The sequence below is a fragment of the Carettochelys insculpta genome, chromosome 21 (assembly GCF_033958435.1).
Source record: "Carettochelys insculpta isolate YL-2023 chromosome 21, ASM3395843v1, whole genome shotgun sequence".
Taxonomy (NCBI): domain Eukaryota; kingdom Metazoa; phylum Chordata; order Testudines; family Carettochelyidae; genus Carettochelys; species Carettochelys insculpta.
Genome location: NC_134157.1, coordinates 2527432 through 2549476, shown reverse-complemented (window position 1 = coordinate 2549476; position 22045 = coordinate 2527432). Strand labels below are relative to the sequence as shown.

Genomic DNA, 22045 nt, shown 5'->3' with positions numbered 1-22045 from the left:
TGCCAGGCTAGGGCCCAGCTGTTGGAAAGGGAAGCTTTAGCCATCAGCATTTGCCATCTGCTTGGTGCTTGACTGCGAATTCTCGTGAGAGGCAGTGGTGTTGCCATCCACATTGCCAGGACAGTGGGGCTGGTCTAGATTAAAGCTCAGGAGAGCTCTTTACTATGAAAAACATTAACAGACTCTGAGCTGTTATACCCATTCAGGGAAATACTGCCCCAAAGTCATCTATAAAGACTGTTACTGACCTGGTGTTCCCTGCCACCTGAGGGAGCCACAGTGCAACCCATCCCATCATTAATGAAGACGTTGAACAAAACCTGCCCCGGGACCCACTCCGTGGGGCACTCTGCTTGATACCGGCTGCTAATAGACATCAAGCTGTTGACCACTACCCACTGAGCTGTTTATCCACCTTATTGTCCATTCAGCCAATCCATATTTCTTTAACTTGCTGGCACAAATACTGGGAGACTGTATCAAAAGCTTTGCTAAATTCAGTGTATATCACATCACCACTTTTCCTACATCCACCGAGCCAGTTATCTTATCATAGAATGCAATCATGTTGATCAGGCATCATTTGTCCGTGGTGAATTCATGTTGGCTATTCCTGATCACCCTCCTCTCCTCGAAGTGTTTCAAACTGGATTCCCTGAGGACCTGCTTCATGATTTTTCCAGGGACTGAGGTGAGGCTGACAGGTCTGTAGTTCCTTGGATTCTCCTTTTCCTCTTTTTAAAAACATTTGCCTTTTTTCAGGTGTCCAGGACCTTCCACATTCACCAGGAGTTTTCCAAGGTAACGGTCAATGTCTCTGCAATCACAACGGCATGCTCAGTTGCAGGAGATCCGGAGCCGCAGACTTGTGCATTCCCAATTTTTCTAAATAGTCCTTAATGTGTTCTTTCACCCAGGGCCATCCCTGTGGAGGTGCAGAGCCTGGGGCAACCTTCTCCTCTACCCCAGGCCCTGCCCCCACTCTACCTGCCTCTGCACACCCAGTCCACCCCACTTCACCCCTTCCACATGCCCCTGCCCTTGCTCTGCCCCCACCCACTGGGAGACCCAACACTGGCAGTGCTGGGAAGTCGCACGACCCAGCTCCAGCCTGCTCCACTGTACTGGTTCCCAGCAGCATTGCTCTGCTTTCCACCACTGGCGAGTGTGGGGGTGGTGGTGGTGGTGGGGCTTCCATACCTTCTCCTACATCTCCCACCTGCCATTGCACTGGGGAGCTGGGAGAGCAGAGTGGGCTGGGACTGGGCTGCTCCTCCTCCTGCTGCCACCGTGAGCATGGCACAGAGTGCTGGGCCCCCTGCTAACCTCTCATGCTGCCCTAGGAGTTGCAGCCACTGGAGGGAGGCAGAGCCATTAATCAGATTTGAATTGGTTTTAAATTTGGGGGTGGCTCTTGCTGGCCCCTCCAGGAGCCTCTCCTGCCCTTGGGCCCCCGGATAATTCCCCACTGGGGCTGCTCACCCCCTCCCCATACCAGGCTGTCCAGTGCAACAGTCTGGGAGCTGACCTTGTCTGTGAAGACCAAGTCAGATAAAGCATTGAGTACTTCAGCTTTTTCTGTGTTGTCTGTCACCAGGGTACCTCCCCCATTCAGAGGGTCCCACATCCTTCCTGCCGTATTCGTTGCTAGTAAGCCTGTACAAACCCTTCTTGTTACCCCCACATCCTTTGCTAGCTGCAGGTTCAGTTCAGCTGCATTTTGGCCTTCCAGGTTATACCCTGGAGTGCTCAAGCCATGTTTTTAAACTCCTCCCTCATCGCCTGTCCAAGCTCCCCTTTAGGTAAGCTTCCTCTTCGTGTTTAAGCTCATGGAAGATTTCTCTGTGCAGATGGGATTGACCTGTGCTCCTGCAGGTTTGAACCCCCATTTCCAGTGGGGCTGAAGCCCCAATCCTTGTGTGGCCCGGGGCCTGCTGAAAAGCCTCTGGCAGTCCCGATTTGGGCTGTGAGCAGCTATTGATCACCACTGGCTCAGGCTCTTGGTAGCTAGGTTAGTTCAGGGGTTTATCAAGTGCTTGGGAGACAGCTAGATATGTGCAGGCTCTGAAACAGGACCATGGATTTGTTACTCCCTGGCGTTCCCCTGCTAGTGCTCTTAAGCCTGTGGCAAAGGATGGGGTCCCCCACTTTCGCAGCAGGACTGAGTTGTTAAATTGGAAACCATTCAGCTCTGTCTCCCCTGCCTGCTGCAGAGGGGACACTAGGTGCCTTTATCCACAGAGAGCTGGGCACAGGAGTGCAAACAGCTCCTTTTCATTTGCAGAGAAAGGTGTCCTGTACCTTTAAGGCTGGACGAGTTCTGGCCAAGCATTCCTAGGCGAGCCCACAGAGACTCTGAGCTGCCTGGGGTGTGGAGCTGCTGCTTGCAGGTGAGCTCCATGCTTTACCATTGAATTGCGCTGGGGGGGGGCGGTTATTGCACCTCCCACTCTGGGGACTGTTTGGACTCTTGCTGCTGTTTTTTAAAGAGATTTGTTGGCCCCCTCCTGCCTCAGTTAAGGGTGGAAGGAGGGACCAGTGCAGAGTGGCAGAACTGGGAAGGCACTGGGAGCCTGAGGTGTGATAGCTGGGGGGGAAATGTAACTGGCTCTGCTTGGGACCCTGCAGTAGGGAGGCTAGTGTTATACCTTCTGTTAGCAGCAGCAGCAGCAGCAGCAAATCACTAGGCATCTGCAAGCCCAACATCCATGCTAGTTTAAATCCCATCCCTAGAGCCAGCAGTATTCAGGGGCTGAGACTTGGGAGGTGTAGGGGCTGCTAGGAAGATGCCCTCTGATGCCCAGGGTGTGGTACAGCAGCAGCAGGTGGAATCTGGCTGGCATGCAGCTTGTGGCTGTGCCATGCCGTGCCGTGCGGCTACGGCTGTGGGACCGTTTGGGTCTGGGGTCCATTGTAGATGTGTAAAGTTTCCATGGCCCAGTCTGTGATGAGCTAGAGCCGGGGCACTGGGGGTAACTCTTTTGGAAAGAAAGGGCGGTGTGTGTGTTGCATGACTGAGGCTGGCCTCTCCCCTCCTCCCCTTTGTTGTGGTTGGAGATGCCTGGGCCACTGGCCCATTTGGGGCTGAGCCTGGAGTCCTGGCCGGATCGTGGCCGAGAGGTCAGTGGCTGTGATTCTAAATGACCAGGTGGGGCCAAAGCCACCCCTGGTGCCAGTTGTGGTGTTATACACATTTCCCTGATAGAGGAGACGCCTCAGTGGTGCTGCCCTTCATCAGAGCTTCCATCAGGAGCTATTTCTCCAAGGCTGGGGGGCCTGAGGACCCCCACTGGTGCAGTGGTTGAGAAGAGGGACTCCGTGTGCTCATTTCCACTGTGCTCTTGCTGGGTGGTGGACCTGTGCCAGGGTCTACGCTAGTAGAGGGAACATCACAGACCTTTGGCTTCAGGGGCTCGGGTAGCTCTTGGGTCAAGCTGACTCATCTCGTAGCTGTGTCCTGCTTTGTGCCTGAAGTTCAGTGCTTGCTGTGTCAGCTAAGGTGCCAGACAGAGCACCTCCCTCTGCTGAGGGGCTTACACCTGCAGTGAGATTGGCCCAGTGTTGCTGTTCCATGCTGAATGCCTTCACTTATAGACTTGATTTGATTATAAAAGTAGAATGATACCAGATAAGCATGGCACACATTCAGTGAATACAAACTGGATAACTGATGGGATGTCACTTACATTTTGAGACCTGTCAGTTCTTGGCCCTCTGCTGTTTAACATTTTGAGCAATGACTCAGAAGAAAACTTATAAAATTATGACAGATAATGTTTGCAGAGGTCACAAACTTTGGAGGAGTTGTAAATGGTGAGGAGGCCAGCTCAGACACACAGCTGCCAGGATCAGAGCCCGGCAGTAAGACCAGGGTCCCCTCAGCCCCATAGGTCTCACAGCCATAACAGCAGCAATGGGTGAATCCACCTTGCTGTGGGTGGGTGTGGAAATTTGAGGGAAAACACTAAGCCCCTCATTGCTTTGTCCTGGATAGAATTTCAGCAATGTCAAGCCAGTTTTTCTTTTAAATTTAAGCCAGGGATGGAAAGAGATGTGGTGTCTGTTATAACAGGCCTTGAAGTATCTTCATGTGGTCTAAGCTATATTTGTTTTATTCATTTAGTAGTAAAATTGAGTGAGTTGCATGTCCCTACATGACGTATTGACTGTTTTTTGTGGGTGGGGTGGTAGAATGGAGTGGGGGGGGTCTGTCTCTGGAGATTTGTGGCATTGAAGTTTTTCGTGGCTGGGAGTGGGAGGGTGTCCTGCTGTGAGTGTGGAAGTTTCTGTGACCCCGCATAGATTGTGTAATTGAGGCTCTCTGGAAAGCTCTGGAAAGAAGAATCAAAGCCACTCTCTGCATCTAGAAATCCCTTTTCATTTGGAACACTGGATGATTTCTCCACTCAGGTGATCAGTTATCATAGTCAGGTTTTGTTTCTAGTCATGGCAAACTTCCAAAGCCTATTTTAGCTTGGCGGACTCTTGCACACTGAGTAACCAGCCTAACTGAGCTCGTGTTTAAGTATTCCAACCAAAGCAAGGAATACCTACTGCAGGGAAACTGCAGAATTTACTGCACAAACTATGTAGATAACCACTTTTTAATCTCAAAGGAAACTTATTAACCCACAGGCTGAGGAGTGGAATGTGCAGGTCACTGGAGAAGTTAATGTGAAGTGAAGGTTAATTGCAGTTCTCAGGGGATTAAATTATACACATGGAGTCTCCTGGGAGCAGGAAGCACTTTGTCCTTTCCCTGCATTGGGGACTTTACTGTCTCTGGAAGTGGCAGCAGACTGCAGGGACTCCTCAGTCAGAGGCTCTGGGCAGCTAAATCAGGACATGATTGCAAATTCCTAGTGGTGGAAGTCTTCACGCTATTTTTCTTTTCTTTCCCTGCATCCCCTTGTGGAGCCTGTGCTAATGGGGAACACTCCTGGGTAGGAGCTGTAGAGCAGACGTCACACGAGAGAGTTAAAGTGAGGAAGTGCAGAGTTCTGTGGTCTGATTTCTCTAGTTAGTCTGGGTGGCTTTCGGTGCTAAAGTCCACATGGACAAGAGCGGTACAGGCTCCTCTAGCTAATGCTGTGACTAGGCTGCTCCCTTCTGGCTGTTTCCTGTGCCTTAGGAACCCTCTTTGCTGCTAGTGGAAAAGTGGCAAATACCCAGCGAGTGGCTGGTGTGCCGCATTGACTCTCCAGCTGGACTCCTGGTTAATGATTATTGTGCCCAGTTAGTTCCATAGATTTCAAAATTCATGGTGTTTGGGGCAAGAGAGCGCAGTGGGGAGGCGCTTAACGCAGAGTAGAACTGGACGTGACACAGTCTGGTTTCAGGTTTCTTCCCTAGCATTTTGTGCTGCCTGGCTGTGTGGTCCTGATCCTGCCTGGTAGCAGCAGACAATTTAGGAAAGGGCTGCTGAGTTCCTGGGTACTGCATTGCAGACACCTGGGACTTGACTTTCAAAGGCGCTGAGCACCCATAACTCCCGCTGAGATGAGGGTGCTTAGGACCGAGCTGGTTTGATTTTGTTTCCTTGGCATTTCTACCATAACTTCAGCAATCTCCTGACTTATGTGTTGGGTTGGTCGGGCAGGGGACTCCCTGGGATTTAGACCCCCCCCACCTTCAAATGCTGCTGGCAGGCTGGTATAAAGAGACAAGGCCCTTTTGTGACTGTCCCATCTCTCCTCTGGGGGGAGGATGGAATATTTGTTGTGGTAAGTGGAGTGAGGAAGAGGAGTTTCTAGGATACTGATGGTGGCATGTGAGGCAAATATCATCTGCTCTTTTGGGTGTAATGTGGTGTGCGGGGGGGCGGGGGGGGGCTGCTGCCTCACCAAACCATGCAGATTTGACAAAGCCAGGACAAGGAAGGGATGTTGTGAACCCCACCGTGGTGAAACAGTCCAGGTGAGCTGCAAAGCCTGGGGCCTGTTGTCTGGCTAAGCAGTCTCTTCCGACTGCAGCTTTGCCTTCAGCTGATGGAACTTCTTTTCTCTTTCCCTCCCCACTGTTCCAAGACAGGGCTGATCAGGCTCCAGGGAAGTAACTCCCAGAGCTAAAATCACGGATAATCAGGTATAGGCCTGCACCCTGTCTTCCAGCTGTGGCCAAGGCTGGGCGCTGCAGAGCGGACGAACAGAACAGGCGACAGCCAGGTGATCCCTCAAGGCCCTGCTTCTGACAAACAGAGGCAGAGGCAACTGGTGCGAGGATTGCAAGGGGGTGGGCACTGGTCACATGCCCCTGCCCAGCCCCTTCCCTGCCCGTTACTTACAGTGTAAGCAGGGCAATCCCCACTTCCCTGGAGCGCACAGCTGAGGAGGCTGCTCTCACGCTGCACCACTTCTCACTGGAAGCAGTGGGGTGCTGGTTGTGAGTGTGGATGGGGTGATGCTGGCGGGTGCGTGTGGCCCCTGTACACACAGGCGGCACACAATGTTCAAGATGTGACCATACCATGGACTTGCATAGCAGCTTTATGGTATTTTCTGTCTGATTGATCCTGTTCCTGATGGTTCTCCCTATCCTGTTTGCTTTTCTGACTTCTGCTGCAAGCTGAGCGGCTATTTTCAAAGAAACCGTCCCCAGTGACTCCAACCTCTTTCCTGAGTGGCAACAGCTAATTTGGAACCTGACATTTTTTTGTGTACTTGAGATTATATTTTCTGATGTACATTTCTTTGTGTCTATTATACAGGCACCTGCAGTCTCACCCTGATTAGCTCTGAGATGTCTGCTGTAAATTCTAACGTGTCCCCTAATTTCAGTTGCGGGGGAAATGCTGTGTCCCACAATGCCTGCTCTCCCCTCTCTCGTCATCAGTTTGAACTCTTCTGCTCTGTCTAGGGGTGACCAGCCCTCAGACCCGGCCTTTACATTCCTTGGGACTTTTGAAAGTCCTCTTCCTGCTTGCTTATGGCCTCAAGGTGCGCTCTCAGCGCATCTTTCCCACTGACCGTGCCTGCCCCCCCCCCCCCCTTGGAGCCGTGCTGAGATGCTGGACCTCATTAGCATATGGAGGAAAGGAGGCTGTCCAGTCCCAGCGGTGTGCAGAGGGACACACAGACGTGCTGGGTCCCTGGGCAAGGAGGGGGCATGGCTCCAGGCTCAAGGAGAGGGCAGGGCTGAGGGCAGCCAGGCTGCTGCACTGCTCCCCGCCATCCCTCAGAGCTGCCCAGAGTGCACCACCTGGCGCTTTGGCAGTGAATTAAAGGCCCCGGCAGCGAGGCCAACAGCCACCACAGGCCCCTGGCAGGGTAGTTGGGGGCCTGGCTCCCTGCCCCTCCCATGCTCCCTCAGAGCTGTGTGTGGAGCGGCGGCCGAGCGCTCTGCGCTGTTTCCAAGGGGCCCGGACTCCGGCCACTGCCACTGCTATTTTGGCAGCAGCTGCATTTGGAGCTCTGGGCCCCTTTGAAATGCTGGGCCATGGGACAACACCCCCTTTGTCACTCCCACCCCCCTCGGCAGTCCAGCACCCGGGGCTCCCTGCCGCTGCTGCTGCAACACCAGGGCCTGGTACAGTTGGTTTGCCCCGTCCCCAGCTGCCATGGGGCCTGGCTGCACCCCAGCGGTAGGAGTTCTGACACATACGGGCAGATATCCAAATGCAGGACTGAGGGGCCATGACTGGGACAGGGTCAAAGTGGGGGATCTGCAAAGTGACTTCCACAAGGCGTGGGAGACACCCCCCCCCGACCCCGAGGCTGCTCCCACGACCAGCCGGTTCTCCAAAGAACTGGATGACATACCTGGTGGGACACCACCTCCACTCTGAAGACTCCTGTGGATACGTCTGGGCTTCAGGGCTCCCCAGAGTGAACCAAGCTAGAAATCATGGACAAGGGTGCTGAGGGATCCAGAACCAGAGGGTGACTTTGCACTCCTAGATGCACGCCATCAGGAGCTATTTTGTGCCCGAGAGGAGGCTAGTCAGTCACAGGAGCTGGAAGAGGGGAAGCACAAACAGCAGAGGATTTGCCTTGGGTCTGTGTGTGGCTAGTACTGACACAGGGCGAGTCAGATGCAGAACGGGGCATTGAAGGGCTTTCTCACGTCACAGTAATCAGCCTCACAGATCTCCTGGAAAGTCTTCTGCAGATTCTGGGCAACCTGCATTCAGAGGGTCCATGGCAGAACTGCCATATTCATTGGTGCAGGAATATCACAATTAATGGCATACTGTGCTGTAAGGAGGGCGGGGCCAGGGGGTAACCATAGATGCACACAGGCAAGCTTCATAAGGACCAGGACAGAAGCTATAGTCTTGCAGCATATCCTCCCTTGAGAAGTTGCTTTCCTTCTCACCCTCAGCCAGAAAATACCCAGCGGGATGAACTCAGCCTGATAGGTATGTGAACAGGGCTGGTGCTTAAAATGGATCATGTCAGTGCTCAGTCTAGTCTGAACAATGGTTACATTTTGGCTTCTCAGAGTTCACTTTGCGGTCCCAGCCTTCCTTGGGTATTGCCATCTGAACAGCTGCACGGGGCATAGAATCATAGAATACTAGGACTGGAAGGGACCTCGAGAGGCCATTGAGTCCAGCCCCCTGCCCTCATGGCAGGACTAAGTACTGTCTAAACCATCCCTGATAGACATTTATCTAACCTGTTCTTAAATATCTCCAGAGATGGAGATTCCACCACCTCCCTTGGCAATTTATGCCACTGTTTGACCACCCTGACAGTTAGGACCTTTTTCCTAATGTCCAACCTAAACCTCCCTTGCTGCAGTTTAAGTCCATTGCCTCTTGTTCTATCCTCAGAGGCCAAAAAGAACAAGCTTTCTCCTTCCTCCTTATGACACCCTTCTACATACCTGAAAACCTCTGTCATGTCCCCACTCAATCTTCTCTTTTCCAAATGAAACAAGCCCGATTCTTTCAGCTTTTCTTCATAGGTCACATTCTCTAGACCTTTAATCATTCTTGTTGCTCTTTTCTGGACCCTTTGTAATTTCTCCACGTCTTTCTTGAACTGCGGTGCCCAGAACTGGACACAATATTCCAACTGAGGCTTAACCAGCACAGAATAGAGCAGAAGAATGACTTCTCATGTCTTGTTCACAACACAGCTGTTAATGCATCCCAGAATCATGTTTGCTTTTTTTTGCAACAGCATCACACTGTTGACTCATATTTAACTTGTGGTCCACTATAACCCCTAGATCCTTTTCTGCTGTAGTTATTCCTAGACAGTCTCTTCCCATTCTGTATGTGTGAAACTGATTGTTCCTTCCCAAGTAGAGCACTTTGCATTTGTCCTTATTAAACTTCATCCTGTTTACCTCAGACCATTTCTCCAGTTTATCCAGATCACTTTGAATTATGACCCTGTCCTCCAAAGCAGTTGCAACCCCTCCCAGCTGGGTATCATCTGCAAACTTAATAAGCATACTCTCTATGCAGACCCCTGCAGAACCCCACTTGTTCTACTTTTCCAGCAGGATTGAGAACCAATAACAACTACACTCTGAGTACAGTTATCCAGCCAGTTATGCATCCACCTCATAGTAGCCTCATCTAAGTTATATTTGGCTAGTTTATTGATTGAGAGTATCATGCGAGACTGTATCAAATGCTTTACTAAAGTCTAGGTATACCACATCCACCGCTTCTCCCCTATCCACAAGGCTTGTTATCCTATCAGAGAACGCTATCAGATTGGTTTGACATGATTTGTTCTTTGCCAATCCATGCTGGCTGTTTCCTATCACCTTATTACCTTCCAAGTGCTTGCAGATGATTTCATGGAAGTGGCCTCAAAAGTAAAGAGACCTGTTGTATAATGTGGTGTGGGCTGCTACTAGAAAGGTAGGGCTGTGGGAGTGGAGGGACAATGAGAGGAGGGGACAGAAGGAGAATGCTGAGCTGGAACAAAGCCATGGAGCAGCTTTTAAGCATTATGGAGTACCAAGCTGGTACCGTCCACAGCTATTGGCATCGGGATGCGATCACTGGCCAAGTTCAGCTTCCCATGCAAACATCAGTGGGCTTTTAGATGGCCAAAAGCACACTGAATGGTCGTTCTGCACCTGCTCAGCCTGTTGTTGAGCTGCTTCTTGCTGCTCTCAAGGCTTCCTGGGTATGGCTTCATGAGCCATGGCATTAAGAAGCAGGCTGGGTTTCCAAGGGTTGCAGTGGGCATTTCAAATTTCCCCACAGTGATCTTGTGGTCCAGGAAGAAAGTCCTTGGTTGCAGCTTCCTGAACAGGACAGTGTTGCGAAAGAAGCATGCGTCATGCACCTTTCAGGACCAGCCTGTGTTAATGTCTGTGAAACACGCATGGTGGTCCACAAGCACCAGGAGAAGCCTGGAGAAATACCCTTCTCATTAATGTACTCAGAGGCTAGATGGTCTGGTGTCGGAATGGAAATATGTGTGCCATGTATCGCCTCTCCACTGTTGGGGAAACCTCTCTGTGCAAAGTCAGCCACAATTTCCTGCATGTTGCCCCAAGTCATGTTTCTTTGAAGCAGGGTGCCTGGCAGGATCAGTGTCTGACTCATTGTCACATTGCAGCTTAAGGAATAACTCGGCTGCCATTCATGATGTGTTAGTGAGACCCGTCAGCATCTTCTTAACAGTTTGGGATCCATTCCCACAGACGGAGGCAGAGGGCACAGCACAAAAGCCATTGAAAGATGGCACCAACTGCAGATAGAAGCACAGGATTGGTGGGATGCAAAGCAATGCAGCACAGGGCATCGGGACAGGACCCAGGATGCTCTGCAGGTCCCTCCCTTCTGCCTTCCCACAAGCCTCAGCATCAGGAGAGGAAGGGGTGCTCTGTGGAATAGATCGTTCCGAATGCTCCTGCAAGTGCTGCAGGTGCGGTCATGCTACTGTGCTGGCAGCTGACAACGTGGACACGGTCCAGCGGTTTCACTGCTGTGCTCTGTGAGCAGTGCTGCAACTGCCAGTGTTTTACCTCTGCCAGTGCAGAGAAAGCCTTGGTTTCCCAGTCACTTGTATTTGCTGGCTTGGGGTGCTTTTTACTGGGGGTGGAAGGATCTCCAGAAAGGTTCCCTTCTGGGCAGACAGGCTTTGTACATCTGACTAAGGGCTGGCGTGATGGGGCCCCTCTTGGGCAGACAGCATCTCCAAATCGCTAGCTCTCATCCACTGGTCTAAGCGGCCGGTGCTGGCAGTTCAGGGTATGTGCCCAGCCAGCCGTGAGCGCGCTAACCAGGTGGGTCCAGCCGGTCTGGGCCAGCACAGCCCCAACCTTAGGGTTTGCTGAGGGTCCTTTTTCCCAACAGGGCTGCGATTTGGCCAGCTGTAGCCCAGGATAGTTCTTCGCACACAAGTGAAGTTCATCAAAGTCCTGCTCTAATGGCTCCGGTTCCAGAGGCCTGAGTGCTTTCCTTGGAATACTTTTGCTTTCTGTGAGGAAAAAAAATAACTTCTGGACCCAGCAGCCTGGGCAGCCCAGCCAGCCCTCTGTGTCCAAAATTACCTGGGAATTGACCAACAGTAATCGGTGCAGTGTGCCATCAGATGGCACTATTACAAATTGCCTCAAAAGTCAACTTCTTCCTGGAGTCCCCACTAAACCATCTTTCTGACCAAACCCGCCCTGAGTGCAGCGGCTGCTTTCTCTGGGTTGCCCAAGCAAGGTTACGATTACGTCATGCTGCGATATTACTGCACCTCCCGGGCAGCCTTGGATCTAACGGAGGGTGCAAACTCTCCCAGGACGAGAGCTTTTGCTTGTCACATGTGCATAGATGTAAAAACAAAAAACAGTCAAGTAGCACTTTAAAGACTAGCAAAATGGTTTATTAGGTGAGCTTTCGTGGGACAGACCCACTTCTTCAGACCATAGCCAGACCAGAACAGACTCAGTATTTAAGGCTCAGAGAACCAAAAGCAGTAAGCAAGGAGGACAAATCAGAAAAAGATAATCAAGGTGAGCAAATCAGAGAGTGGAGGGGTGGGGGGGAAGGTCAAGAATTAGATTGAGCCAAGTATGCAGACGAGCCCCTATAGTGACTCAGTCACTATAGACCTTCCCCCCCACCCCTCCACTCTCTGATTTGCTCACCTTGATTATCTTTTTCTGATTTGTCCTCCTTGCTTACTGTTTTTGGTTCTCTGAGCCTTAAATATTGAGTCTGTTCTGGTCTGGCTATGGTCTGAAGAAGTGGGTCTGTCCCACGAAAGCTCACCTAATAAACCATTTTGCTAGTCTTTAAAGTGCTACTTGACTGCTTTTTGTTTTGATAGTGTATAGACTAGCGTGGCTTCCTCTCTGTTACTATTCAACGTGCATAGATGTAGTTAGTCTTGGTGATCACGTGGGAGCTGCTTAAAAAAAGGGCTTTTCTACCGGGGCTCCGGAACGGTTTTTATAGTGGGGCTGCTGAGAGCTGTTGAACTCAACTGCAAACCCTGTCTAGAATGGAAACCACTTCAGGCCAGGGGATGCTGCAGCACCCTGTGCTTCCCTAAAAACTGCCAAGGAGGGCTCTCCAGCAGTCTGATTTTTTTTCCCCCCGGGTCCTGTAGCCATTCCTGCCTTTTTAAAAAAGTTGTTGTTGATTGTTTACACACTGCAATTTATTTCCAGTCTGGGCTCCCAAGCCCCTCGGTCACTAAATGAAGAAGCAGCAATTAAAGAACTAAAAAGGCCTTTGTCAAGGTCTCCCTCCCCTCCCTTTGCTCTGCCTCTCTGTCTGTCACTGGCAGGAGAGGTCCTGATTAATCAGGACAGAGTTTGACAGAGGCCAAGCTCCGTTCATTCCCAATATAATGCCATGGGAGCTACGCCAGGCCTGGCGCTGACCTGCTGTTTCCAGCCTGCTCACCCTGCCCATTCACTGGACAAGCAGTGGAGCTGTCTCCTGGTCTTCAGTGTCATGTTCAGGTGGAGCAGCTCAGCCATGGGCTCAGGACAGATGAGAACTGCTCTGGCAAATAGGAAAATGACTCTTGAATGCAGGGCCATGTGGAAGAGGAGTGGAACCAGGGCAGCCTCCCCCTGTCCCAGGCGCAGGGACCTGGGCAACCTCCCCTATGTGCATTCCCCACTCCACCTCTGATCCTTCCCCAACCCAGGATTACTTGGGGCAGGGTTTGGCAGTGGGCGGTGACAGCAGGGGGCCGCTCTCTCTCCTGTGCTCACTATGGCGTGAGGGGCAGCCTGCTTCTCTGCTACGCCCTCCTGAGCCCCACTTCTCCATGAGGGGTCGGGAGCAGAGGCTGTTTCCTGCTGCCGGGGAGAAGTGGGACTCAGTGGGCTGGGAGGCCCTGGCGGAGCAGAGCAGGCTGCTGCTTGAGCCATCCGCATGGTGAGTTGGGGGATGGGGTGTGAGGGGAGGGGAAGCAACACCCTGCTGCAGCTCAGGCCTCTCCCAGGTAATCCTCCCATCCATAGTGTAAGTGGGGCAGCTGCCGCGGGGCCCCCAAAAGCGCAGGACCTGGAGTGGCCACCCCATCTCGTCCTGTGGACGGGACGGCCCTGCCTGAACAGACCGGGAGCCTGGCCTCGAGCTTGAATTGCTTCTACCCTGTTGTGAGGAGGAGCAAACGTCCTAGTCCTTGTGCTTAGCTAGGGGGTTCCCCCCTTTCTTTGTGTGCCTGGGAGGAGAGAAGAGGAAATGGGGAATCGAGGACCCTTTTGAACGAGGACCAGTGTCCCCGGCACATTCAGCAGAGTGCTGTGTCCCTCACTATCTCCAGCAGCACGTACCCTAACTGAGAGCCCCACTGGGTTGCCCGGCTACCTCCTCGCCCCCCTGCTGCTCCCCTGCAGCTGAGTGAGGCAGGAGGGAGCCAGGCCAAAAGAAGCAGAGCTCTTTGTTCAGGGGCCAGTGCAGAATAATGGGTCAGTGTCTGTAGCTGTCTGGGCTGCCCACGCTGCGGGCTGTGATTTACAGCAGCAGTACAATAGCCAGCCGTTGGGGCCTGTTAATTAGGCTGCCCACGGAGGGAGTGTCTCTCCTGCTCTCCCATGCTGGGGACTTGGCACCTGCTCCTCTGCTGGTTTCCAGCGCTGGGAGCAGACCCCGTTTCCAGGGCTAGCATGTGAAAATGCAGCTGGGTTGAGAAGGAGCTAACGCCAGCTTCCAACAGGCCAGCCAGACTCCTGGGGAAAGGCCCCTTTACTACACAGAATGACATCCCTTCCCCGCTGCTGCTGGGGGCAGCTCTCAGCCTGCGCAGCCCTGTCCGCCTGGTGCGGGACAAGGGGACCCATCTCGTGGCAGAGCCTCCGGGCTCCAGTCAGAGACAGGGCCCCCTGTGCGAGGTGCTGCACACAGGCAGCTGCATGCACACCTGCACACAGGAGCACACTTACACAGGGGTGCACACAGACACATATTTAGTCTCACACACACACAGGCAAACACAGGCGTACAGACACGCAACCATGCACACATACAACCATACACACACACACAGGAGCACACCCTACACGGGTGCACACAGACATATTCAGTCACACACAGGCGCACACTTACACACGGAGTGCACACACACAGACACACACACAGGCATACACACGTACATATACAGAGACACAGGAGCATGCTCCCGGGAGACACTCCCATGTTACCCACGTGCACACAGGTGTATGTCCCCCATCATAGAGGCGCGCACAGGTGCACACATGTGTTGCTCTGCTCTCCCCAAACTGCCTTGCAGGGTGTTTCCTTAGAGAGGCTTAGGAAGAAGTAAGGGCCAAGTGGGGGTGGGGGATGTGCCTGGACACACGAGTGCGGCCTCAGAGTGGTGTGCAGGACTAGGGCGCGGTGAGACCTGCTTATGCCAAGTCCCCTGGTGACAAGCAGGACGGTCCATGCAGGTGACGTGCGGGGCAGCCCCACCCCGGCGCTGAGAGGCTACAGGGTGGGGCACCCGTTCGGACGCAGTGCTGGCTAAGCACGCGCCAGCCTGGCTGCGGAGCAGGTGGGTTGTGACATCGCTAACAGCTGCTGTCTCAGCGTGGAACTCTGGCAAGTGCTCTCAGTTGGCCTGCGCCTGCTTCCACAGACGGCTGCTGATGCCCTTGAGCAGACAAGCCTGTGCTGAGCACCGATGAAAATCCCCTGGGGAGCACGGCAGACTTTGCTTTCTACACTGGAGGCAGCTGAGGCTCGGTGGGTTTGTGTGTGAATGTTGTGTCCCCCTCTGTCTAGTTGGAATGATTCCCTCTCTGTGTGGCAAATCTGGGCCTACACCCTTGCTCTGTTCCCAGGTGGGCACCTGGCTGTGGTTCACGGAGCTGCCGCTGCTTGCTGCTCTGACCCCACCCAGGTGTGTGCGCACGGTGAGCTGCTTCTCTGCTCCTGGGCTCGGCGGGTTGCTGGAGAGCCCCGTGTCCGTGATGCAGCCAGAGGAGGAGTATCGCTGCTGAGTCCCAGCGTGGGAGTCCAACAAGGCTGCACTGGGAGAACGATTGCACATGGAGAAGGGGAGGCAGAGGGAGCTTCGTGGCCTGATGTGCACCATGTGGCCACCTCGCTGTCTGTGCCGTGTGCTGGATGAGGCTGTTCTCAGCTGGGTCGTCTTCTCTCTGGCAGGGGTGGATCGGCATCTTGGACCATGGAGCTGGCACGTGCACTGTCCCCCGAGCTGAAGGTTGCTGCAGTCCATTCCCTGGTGAGGAAGCAGAGAGGGGCACGTGTGAGCAGGCGGAGGAAGATCAGCCATGCCACCGTGAAAGGAAAGGGTAGGTGGCTGCGTGAGGTCCCTGCCCAGGGCAAAGAGGGCACTGAGCACCGCAGGGAGCGTGGGGGTCAGAGACGCATGGTGAGTATGGGGCCGCGTGGGCAGAGCAGTATGGCATGGTGCCAGGGGAGCATGCAGCAACCGCCAGTTGACAGTAGCGCCCCGTTGGCACTGGTGCTCCTGAACCTCGTGAGGAGTAAGAAGAGTCGACGGGGCGTTCACTCCTGTTGACCCCCTGCAGTGGAAACCAAGTGGAAATGCAAAGTAAGACACGTTGACTCCAGCGACATAATTAATGTAGCTAATGAACATAGCTGGAGTTGTGTATCTTAATTTGACCTTCCTCTTTAGCACCAACCTGGCCTGAGCACCCCCCTTTGATGTTAGGCCGTGTGCCTTTACCTCGGCCTGCGTAGCGCTAGGCCTTGCCCTGCAGGATTCGGCGCCTGTGGCCAGTGGCGAGCCGCGTGAGCAGGCAGCCTGCTGACTCAGGCAGGGCTGGCTGTGGAGTAGGAGCAGAGCACCAGAGAAAATGGATTTTAAAACTACTGCACCCCTCCCCCAGCGCGTGCCTGGCCTACAGCCCTGCCACATCCCATGAGGTCCGATAGCGCTGACGTAGCCTCTTGGCGCTCACGGTGTGCTGCGAGGTGGCTTATCTTGAGTCATTATTTTCCTTCCCAAGGGCCCCCAGTAAGCGAGATCTGTCTGTGCCCACGGTAACGGCCCTGTCACCAGCCCCACAGGCAGCGTCCCTCAGTTAGCCTGGATCAGCTCCAGCTCTGTCGGTCGCACAAGCCCTGTAGCATTGTTTGGAGGCCGAGCTGCGGCGTGACCCGTGTGCCCAGCAGAGGGAGCGCGCGGGCTTCTCTGCGCACCGTGGGCCTTGGGGCTGGCATCCGCTCACTGCCCAGAGCTGTATGGGGGGCATCCCAGCCTGCTGGGAGTGCTTGTCCTGCCCTGGTCCCGGAGCCCTGCCCATGGGATCCCAGCCCTCACTGAACCCAGGGCTTCTGTCCACATGCTCCAGTGGGGGAGGTCTAGGTTGGATATTAGGAAAACCTACTGCATTAGGAGGGGGTGAAGCACTGGATGGGTTTCCTCGGAGGGCGGTGTAAAGGCCCAGCGTGACAAAGCCCTGACAGTTGAGAGGTAGTTGGAGATGGCCCTGCTTGAGCAGGGGTTGGACGAGATTACTTGATCAGGTCTCTTCCCACCCTGATCTTCTGTGGTCCTGGGACTAGGGAGAAGGGGTTGGTGTCAGTCAGTGACAGCTCATTTATCAGAGGATCAGTGTGTGTGAAAGTGTGTCGGAGTGTGTGTGTGTGAGTGTGTCGGAGTGTGTGTGTGTCTGTGCCCATATCCCTCTGTGTGTAGATCGGAGTCGGGTCTGCTGACAGCAGTTCCCGGCCCAGGGCAGACCCATCAGTGCCCTGCACTCTGCACCTGTGTGCGCACCGTCTGACTCACATTGGGGCTGTGCTGTGCCTGCCCTTCCACCCGACCACCCTGCCAGCTAAGTGTGCTGTGGCCCCACCCCCTGCCCCGCCTCTTTCCCGAGGCCCCGCCCCACCCCACCCTTCTCCAAGGTCCCGCTCACTCCACCCCCTGCTTCCATCACTGGCTGCCCCCACCTGCGCAGACTTTCACCAGGCGAGGGTGGGGGTTGGGGTGCAGTGAGAGGTTGGGATCCGGGAGGGAGTTTGGTTGGGGGCAGTGGTGTGGGCTGTAGGCTTTGGGACACAGTTTGCGTGTGGGCTCTGGGCTGGGGCAGGGGGTTGAGGTGCAGGAGGGGGTGAGGGGACAGTGCTTATCTTGGGCAGCTCCTGACAGTAAACACCCCCCCCCCCCACTTATTTAGCAACTCCTTGGCCAGGCCCCTCGGGGGGGGGGGTCTCCACGTGCCACTGCCCACAGATGCTGCCCCTGCAGCTCCCATTGCTGCAGTTCCTGGCCAAAGGGAGGTGTGGAGTCGGCAAGCGGAGGCGCCCTGGCCGCCCTGCCCCAGGGCCCTGGGAATGGTGGTCTGCTTCTGGAAGCAGCACAGAGCAAGGAAGCCGGTCCTCGCCCCACTGTGCCAAAGGCCTCCGGGATCTTTTAAATCTTCCCAGGCCCCTGGGCAGCTGCCCCCTTTGCCCCTCCTGTCAACGGCCTGCTCCAAGTTTGTGGGTGGTGTCAGAGTGTGTATGTGTGTCAGAGTGTCTCCGTGTGTAGATCAGAATACCAGCATGTTCATGTCAGTGTGCGTGTCAGCGTGTGGGTGTTGCTGTCTATGGAAGTGTCTCTGGGCATATTGGGATGTAAGTGTGTGTAAGAGAATTTGGGTGCATATCAGAGCCTGTGTGTGTAGCACAGTTTGTGTATATGTCAGTTGGTCTGTGTGTGTGTGTGTGTGTGTGTGTGTGTGTGTGTGTGTGTGTGTGTGTGAGAGAGAGAGAGACAGGGTCTGTGTGGGTATCAGTTTGTGGAGGAATTGTCAGTGTATGTATAGCTGTGTGTGACAATATCAGTGTCTGTGTAGCATCAGTTTGTGTGTATCTGTGTGTGTGTGTGCATATCAGAGTATCTATGTCTGTGTGTGTTTGCGTGTGAGTATCCATGTCAGTGATTATCAGTGTGTGCCTATTTGTATCAGAATATTTGTTTGTACATGTGTCTGTATATATGTATCAGTGTATTAGTGTGTGTGTGTGTGTGTGTGAATCAGTGTGTGTAGGAGAGTCATTGTGTGTGTATTCATCACTGGGTGTATGTATCAGATTGTGTGTATGTCAGAGGATCAGCATGTGTATTGCTGTGTGGGTATCACAGTTTGTGTATATGAGAGCATCACTTTGTGTGTGTGTGTGTGTGTGTGTGTATCTGTGTCTGTGTGCATATCCAAATGTGCACCCAGGGTTGTGTACTGGTTTGTCTGTGTTTGTGACTCAAAAGGTCTGTGTGTATCAGAGGGTATGTGTGTGTGCTGTGTAACAGTGTTAGTGTGCATTGTATAACAGTGTGTCTGTATTAAAGGATCTGTGTATCAGAGTGTGTGTTGTATATGGCTGTGTGCATTGTATAAGCATATGTCAGTGTGTGTATTGGAGTGTCTTGCTGTATCAGGATCGGTGGGTGTATCAGGGTATGTGTGTGTGCATTGTGTAATGGTGTACCTGTCTCTGTGTATCAGAATATGTAAGTGTGCTGTGTAACAGTGTGTTCATCAGTGTACCTTTCTCAGTGTGTGCTCATTGTGTAATGGTGTGTTTGTGTGTTGTGTAACAGTGTGTTAATCATATAACAGTGTGTTAGTGCATGTATCAGAAGGTCTCTGAGTGTATGACAGTGTATGTGCATTGTGTAACAGTGTGCTAGTGTGTGTATCAGAGAGTGTGCACTGCATAACAATGTGGCATTTTATGTCTCTTAGAGGGCCTCTGTGTGTGTGTGTGTGTGTGTAACTGCCCACAAGCAGACTCAAACCTGGGACCTCTAGAACTTAGTGCAGGAGCCTCTGCAGCTTGAGTGAAAAGCCAGCACGTGCTCAGCTAAGGCTGTAGCAGAGGAGACTCATTCTTTCTGTGTAGGTGGTCTAGGTGCCACTCCATGGGACAGTGAACCTCATCTAGGTGTGTGTGTTACCTGTGGATTGTACAACAGTATGTCAGCATGGTAAGAGTGTGAATTGCACAGTCTGTGTGTGGATCAGTGTGTGCATTGTCTAATGGTGTGTCACTGTGTGTAACAGCGTGTTTGTGTGTGTATCAGAGAATCTGTACATTGTCAGTGTGCCGATACGTGTATCAGAGGGCCTGTGTGTGTTCATGTTGTGTAATGGCATGTCACTGTGTTTATCAGAGTTTGTGTGTCGTGTTTATCTTGTATAATGGTGTGTGAGTGCATATCAGAGGGTCTGCGTATCAGTGTGTTGTGTAATGGAGTCTCATTGTGTGTCACAGTGTTCATAGAATCACAAGGCTGGAAGGGACCTCAAGAGGTCATCGAGTCCAGCCCCCTGTTTCAAGCAGGATCAACCCCCACTAAGTGATCCCAGCCAGGACTACGTCAAGCCGGGATTTAAAACCCTCCAGGGATGGAGATTCCACCACCTCTCTGGGTAACACATTCCAGTGCTTCACCACCCTCCTGGTGAAGAAGTTTTTCCTAATATCCAACCTACCCCTCTCCGTCTGCAACTTCAGACCATTGCTTCTTGCGCTGCTATCTGACATCACTGAAAACAGTTTATCTCCATCCTCTTCAGAGCTCCCTTTCAGGAAGTTGAAGGCTGCTATTAAATCTCCCCTCAGTCTTCTCTTCTGAAAACTAAACAAGCCCAAATCCTTCAGCCTCTCCTCATGGTCATGTGCTCCAGCTCCCTAATCATTTTCGTTGCCCTCTGTGGGACCTGCTCTAGCACATCCACATCTGTTTTATACTGGGGGACCCAGAACTGGACACAATACTACAGATATGGCCTCGCCAGTGCTGAACAGAGGGGAACTACAACTTCTCTAGATCTGCTTGAAATGTTCCTCCTAATGCACCCCAGTATGCTGTTGGCCTTCTTGGCTACAAGGGCACACTGTTTTTCTCATATCCATCCTTTCATCCACCATTATACGTAGGTCCCTTTCCGCTGTACTGCTGCTTAGCCAGCCGGTCACCAGCCTATAATAATGCTTGGGATTCTGCCATCCCAAGTGCAGGACTCTACACTTCTCCTTGCTGAACCACGTCAGATTTCTTTTGGCCCAATTGTCCAATTTACCCAGATCCCTCTGGATCCTATCTCTACCCTCCAATACATCTACCTCTCCCCCTTGCTTGGTTTCATCCCACAAACTTGCTGAGGGTGCAGTCTAGTCCCTCACCAGGTCATTAATAAAGATTTGGCCCCAGACCCAAGCCTTGGGGCACTCCACTTGGAACCAACGGCCATCCAGGTATTGAGCCACTGACCACTACCTGTTGGGCCCGACTGTCAAGCCAGCTTTCTCTTCATCTTATAGTCCATGGATCCAGTCTATTCTTCCTCAACTTAGGAGCAAGAAAGTTGTGGGAGACTGTATCAAAAACTTTGCTGAAGTCAAGGTATATCACATCCACTGACTTCCCCATGTCCACAGAGTGAGTTACTTATAGAAGCTAATCAGATTGGTCAGTAACAACTTGCCCTTGGTGAATCCATGTTGACTATTTTGATCACTTTCCCCTCTTCCAAGTGCTCCAAAATTGATTCCTTGAGGATCCCTTCCAATATTTCCCCAGGTACTGAGGTAAGACTGACTGGCCTATAGTTCCCTGGATTGTCCTCCTTTCCTTCTTTAAAGATGGGCCCTACATTTGCCTTTTTCCAATCATCTGGAATCACTCCCAATCTCTGTGAGTTTTCAAAGATAATAGCCAAAGGTTCAGCGATAACATCTGCCAATTCCCTCAGTACCCTTGGATGCATTAAATCCAGACCCATGGATCTGTGTACATCTAGTTTTTCTAAGTAGCTCTTAACTTGTTCCTTCTCCACCAAGGGCTGCCCACCTCCTGCCCATACTGCATTGTCTAGTACCATAATGTGGGAGTTGTCCTTGTCTGTGAAGACTGAGGCAAAAAAAAAATTGAGTACTTCAGCTCTTCTTACATCATCTGTCTCTAGGTTACCTCCCTCATGCAGTAATGGCCCCACATCCTCCCTGATAACCCTCCTATTGTTAACATGCCTGTAGAAACCCTTCTTGTTACCTTTCACATCTCTTGCTAGCTACAGTTCCAATTGTGCCTTTGCTGTCATGATTTTCCAGCCTGGCATTTTCCAGCCGTATGTTTATACTCCTCCTTAGTCGTCTGTCCAAGTTTCCACTTCTTGTACACATCCTTTTTGAGTTTAACCTGACCAAAGATTTCCCAGTTAAGCTAAACTGGTTGCCTAACATATTTGCATTTCTTACTATGCAGCAGGATTGTTTCCTCCTGTGCCTTCAGCAAGACTTCTTTAAAATACTGCCAGTTCTCTCAAACTCTTTCCCCTTCATCTGTTTCCCAAGGGATCCTGCCCATCAGTTCTCTCAGGGAGTCGAAGGCTGCTCTTTTGAAATCAAGGGTCTGTATATTACTGCTCACCCTTCTTCCTTTTTCCACGATCCTGAAATCTACCACCCCATGATCACTGCAGCCCAGGTTGTCACATGCTTCTATTTCTCCTACTAGTTCTTCCTTTTTATGAGCAGCAGGTCAAGTTGTGCACGGCCCCGGTAGGTTCCTTCAGCGCTTGTTCCAAGAAGTTATCCCCAACATTCCCCAAAAACTTCCTAGATTGTCTGTGTGCTGCTGTATTGGTCTCCCAACGAATGTCCGGATGATTAAAGTCTCCCATGAGAACC

General features: G+C 52.4%; 1 protein-coding gene across 3 annotated transcripts in view; it reads left to right on the top strand.

Moving 5' to 3' along the window:
- Positions 1-2337: 2337 nt before the first annotated feature.
- The window catches only part of RGS3 (regulator of G protein signaling 3), a 141114-nt gene continuing 121406 nt past the window's right edge, over positions 2338-22045 (top strand). For 2 of the 3 annotated variants that reach the window (XM_075015579.1, XM_075015578.1), the window contains exons 1-3: positions 2365-2390; positions 15006-15112; positions 15536-15684. In XM_075015579.1, the coding sequence (XP_074871680.1) occupies positions 15051-15112; positions 15536-15684 (211 nt within the window). In that variant the 5' untranslated portion in view covers positions 2365-2390; positions 15006-15050. Of the gene's footprint in view, positions 2391-15005; positions 15113-15535; positions 15685-22045 lie in introns of all 3 variants that reach the window. The other variant, XM_075015581.1, reaches the window with a different exon arrangement.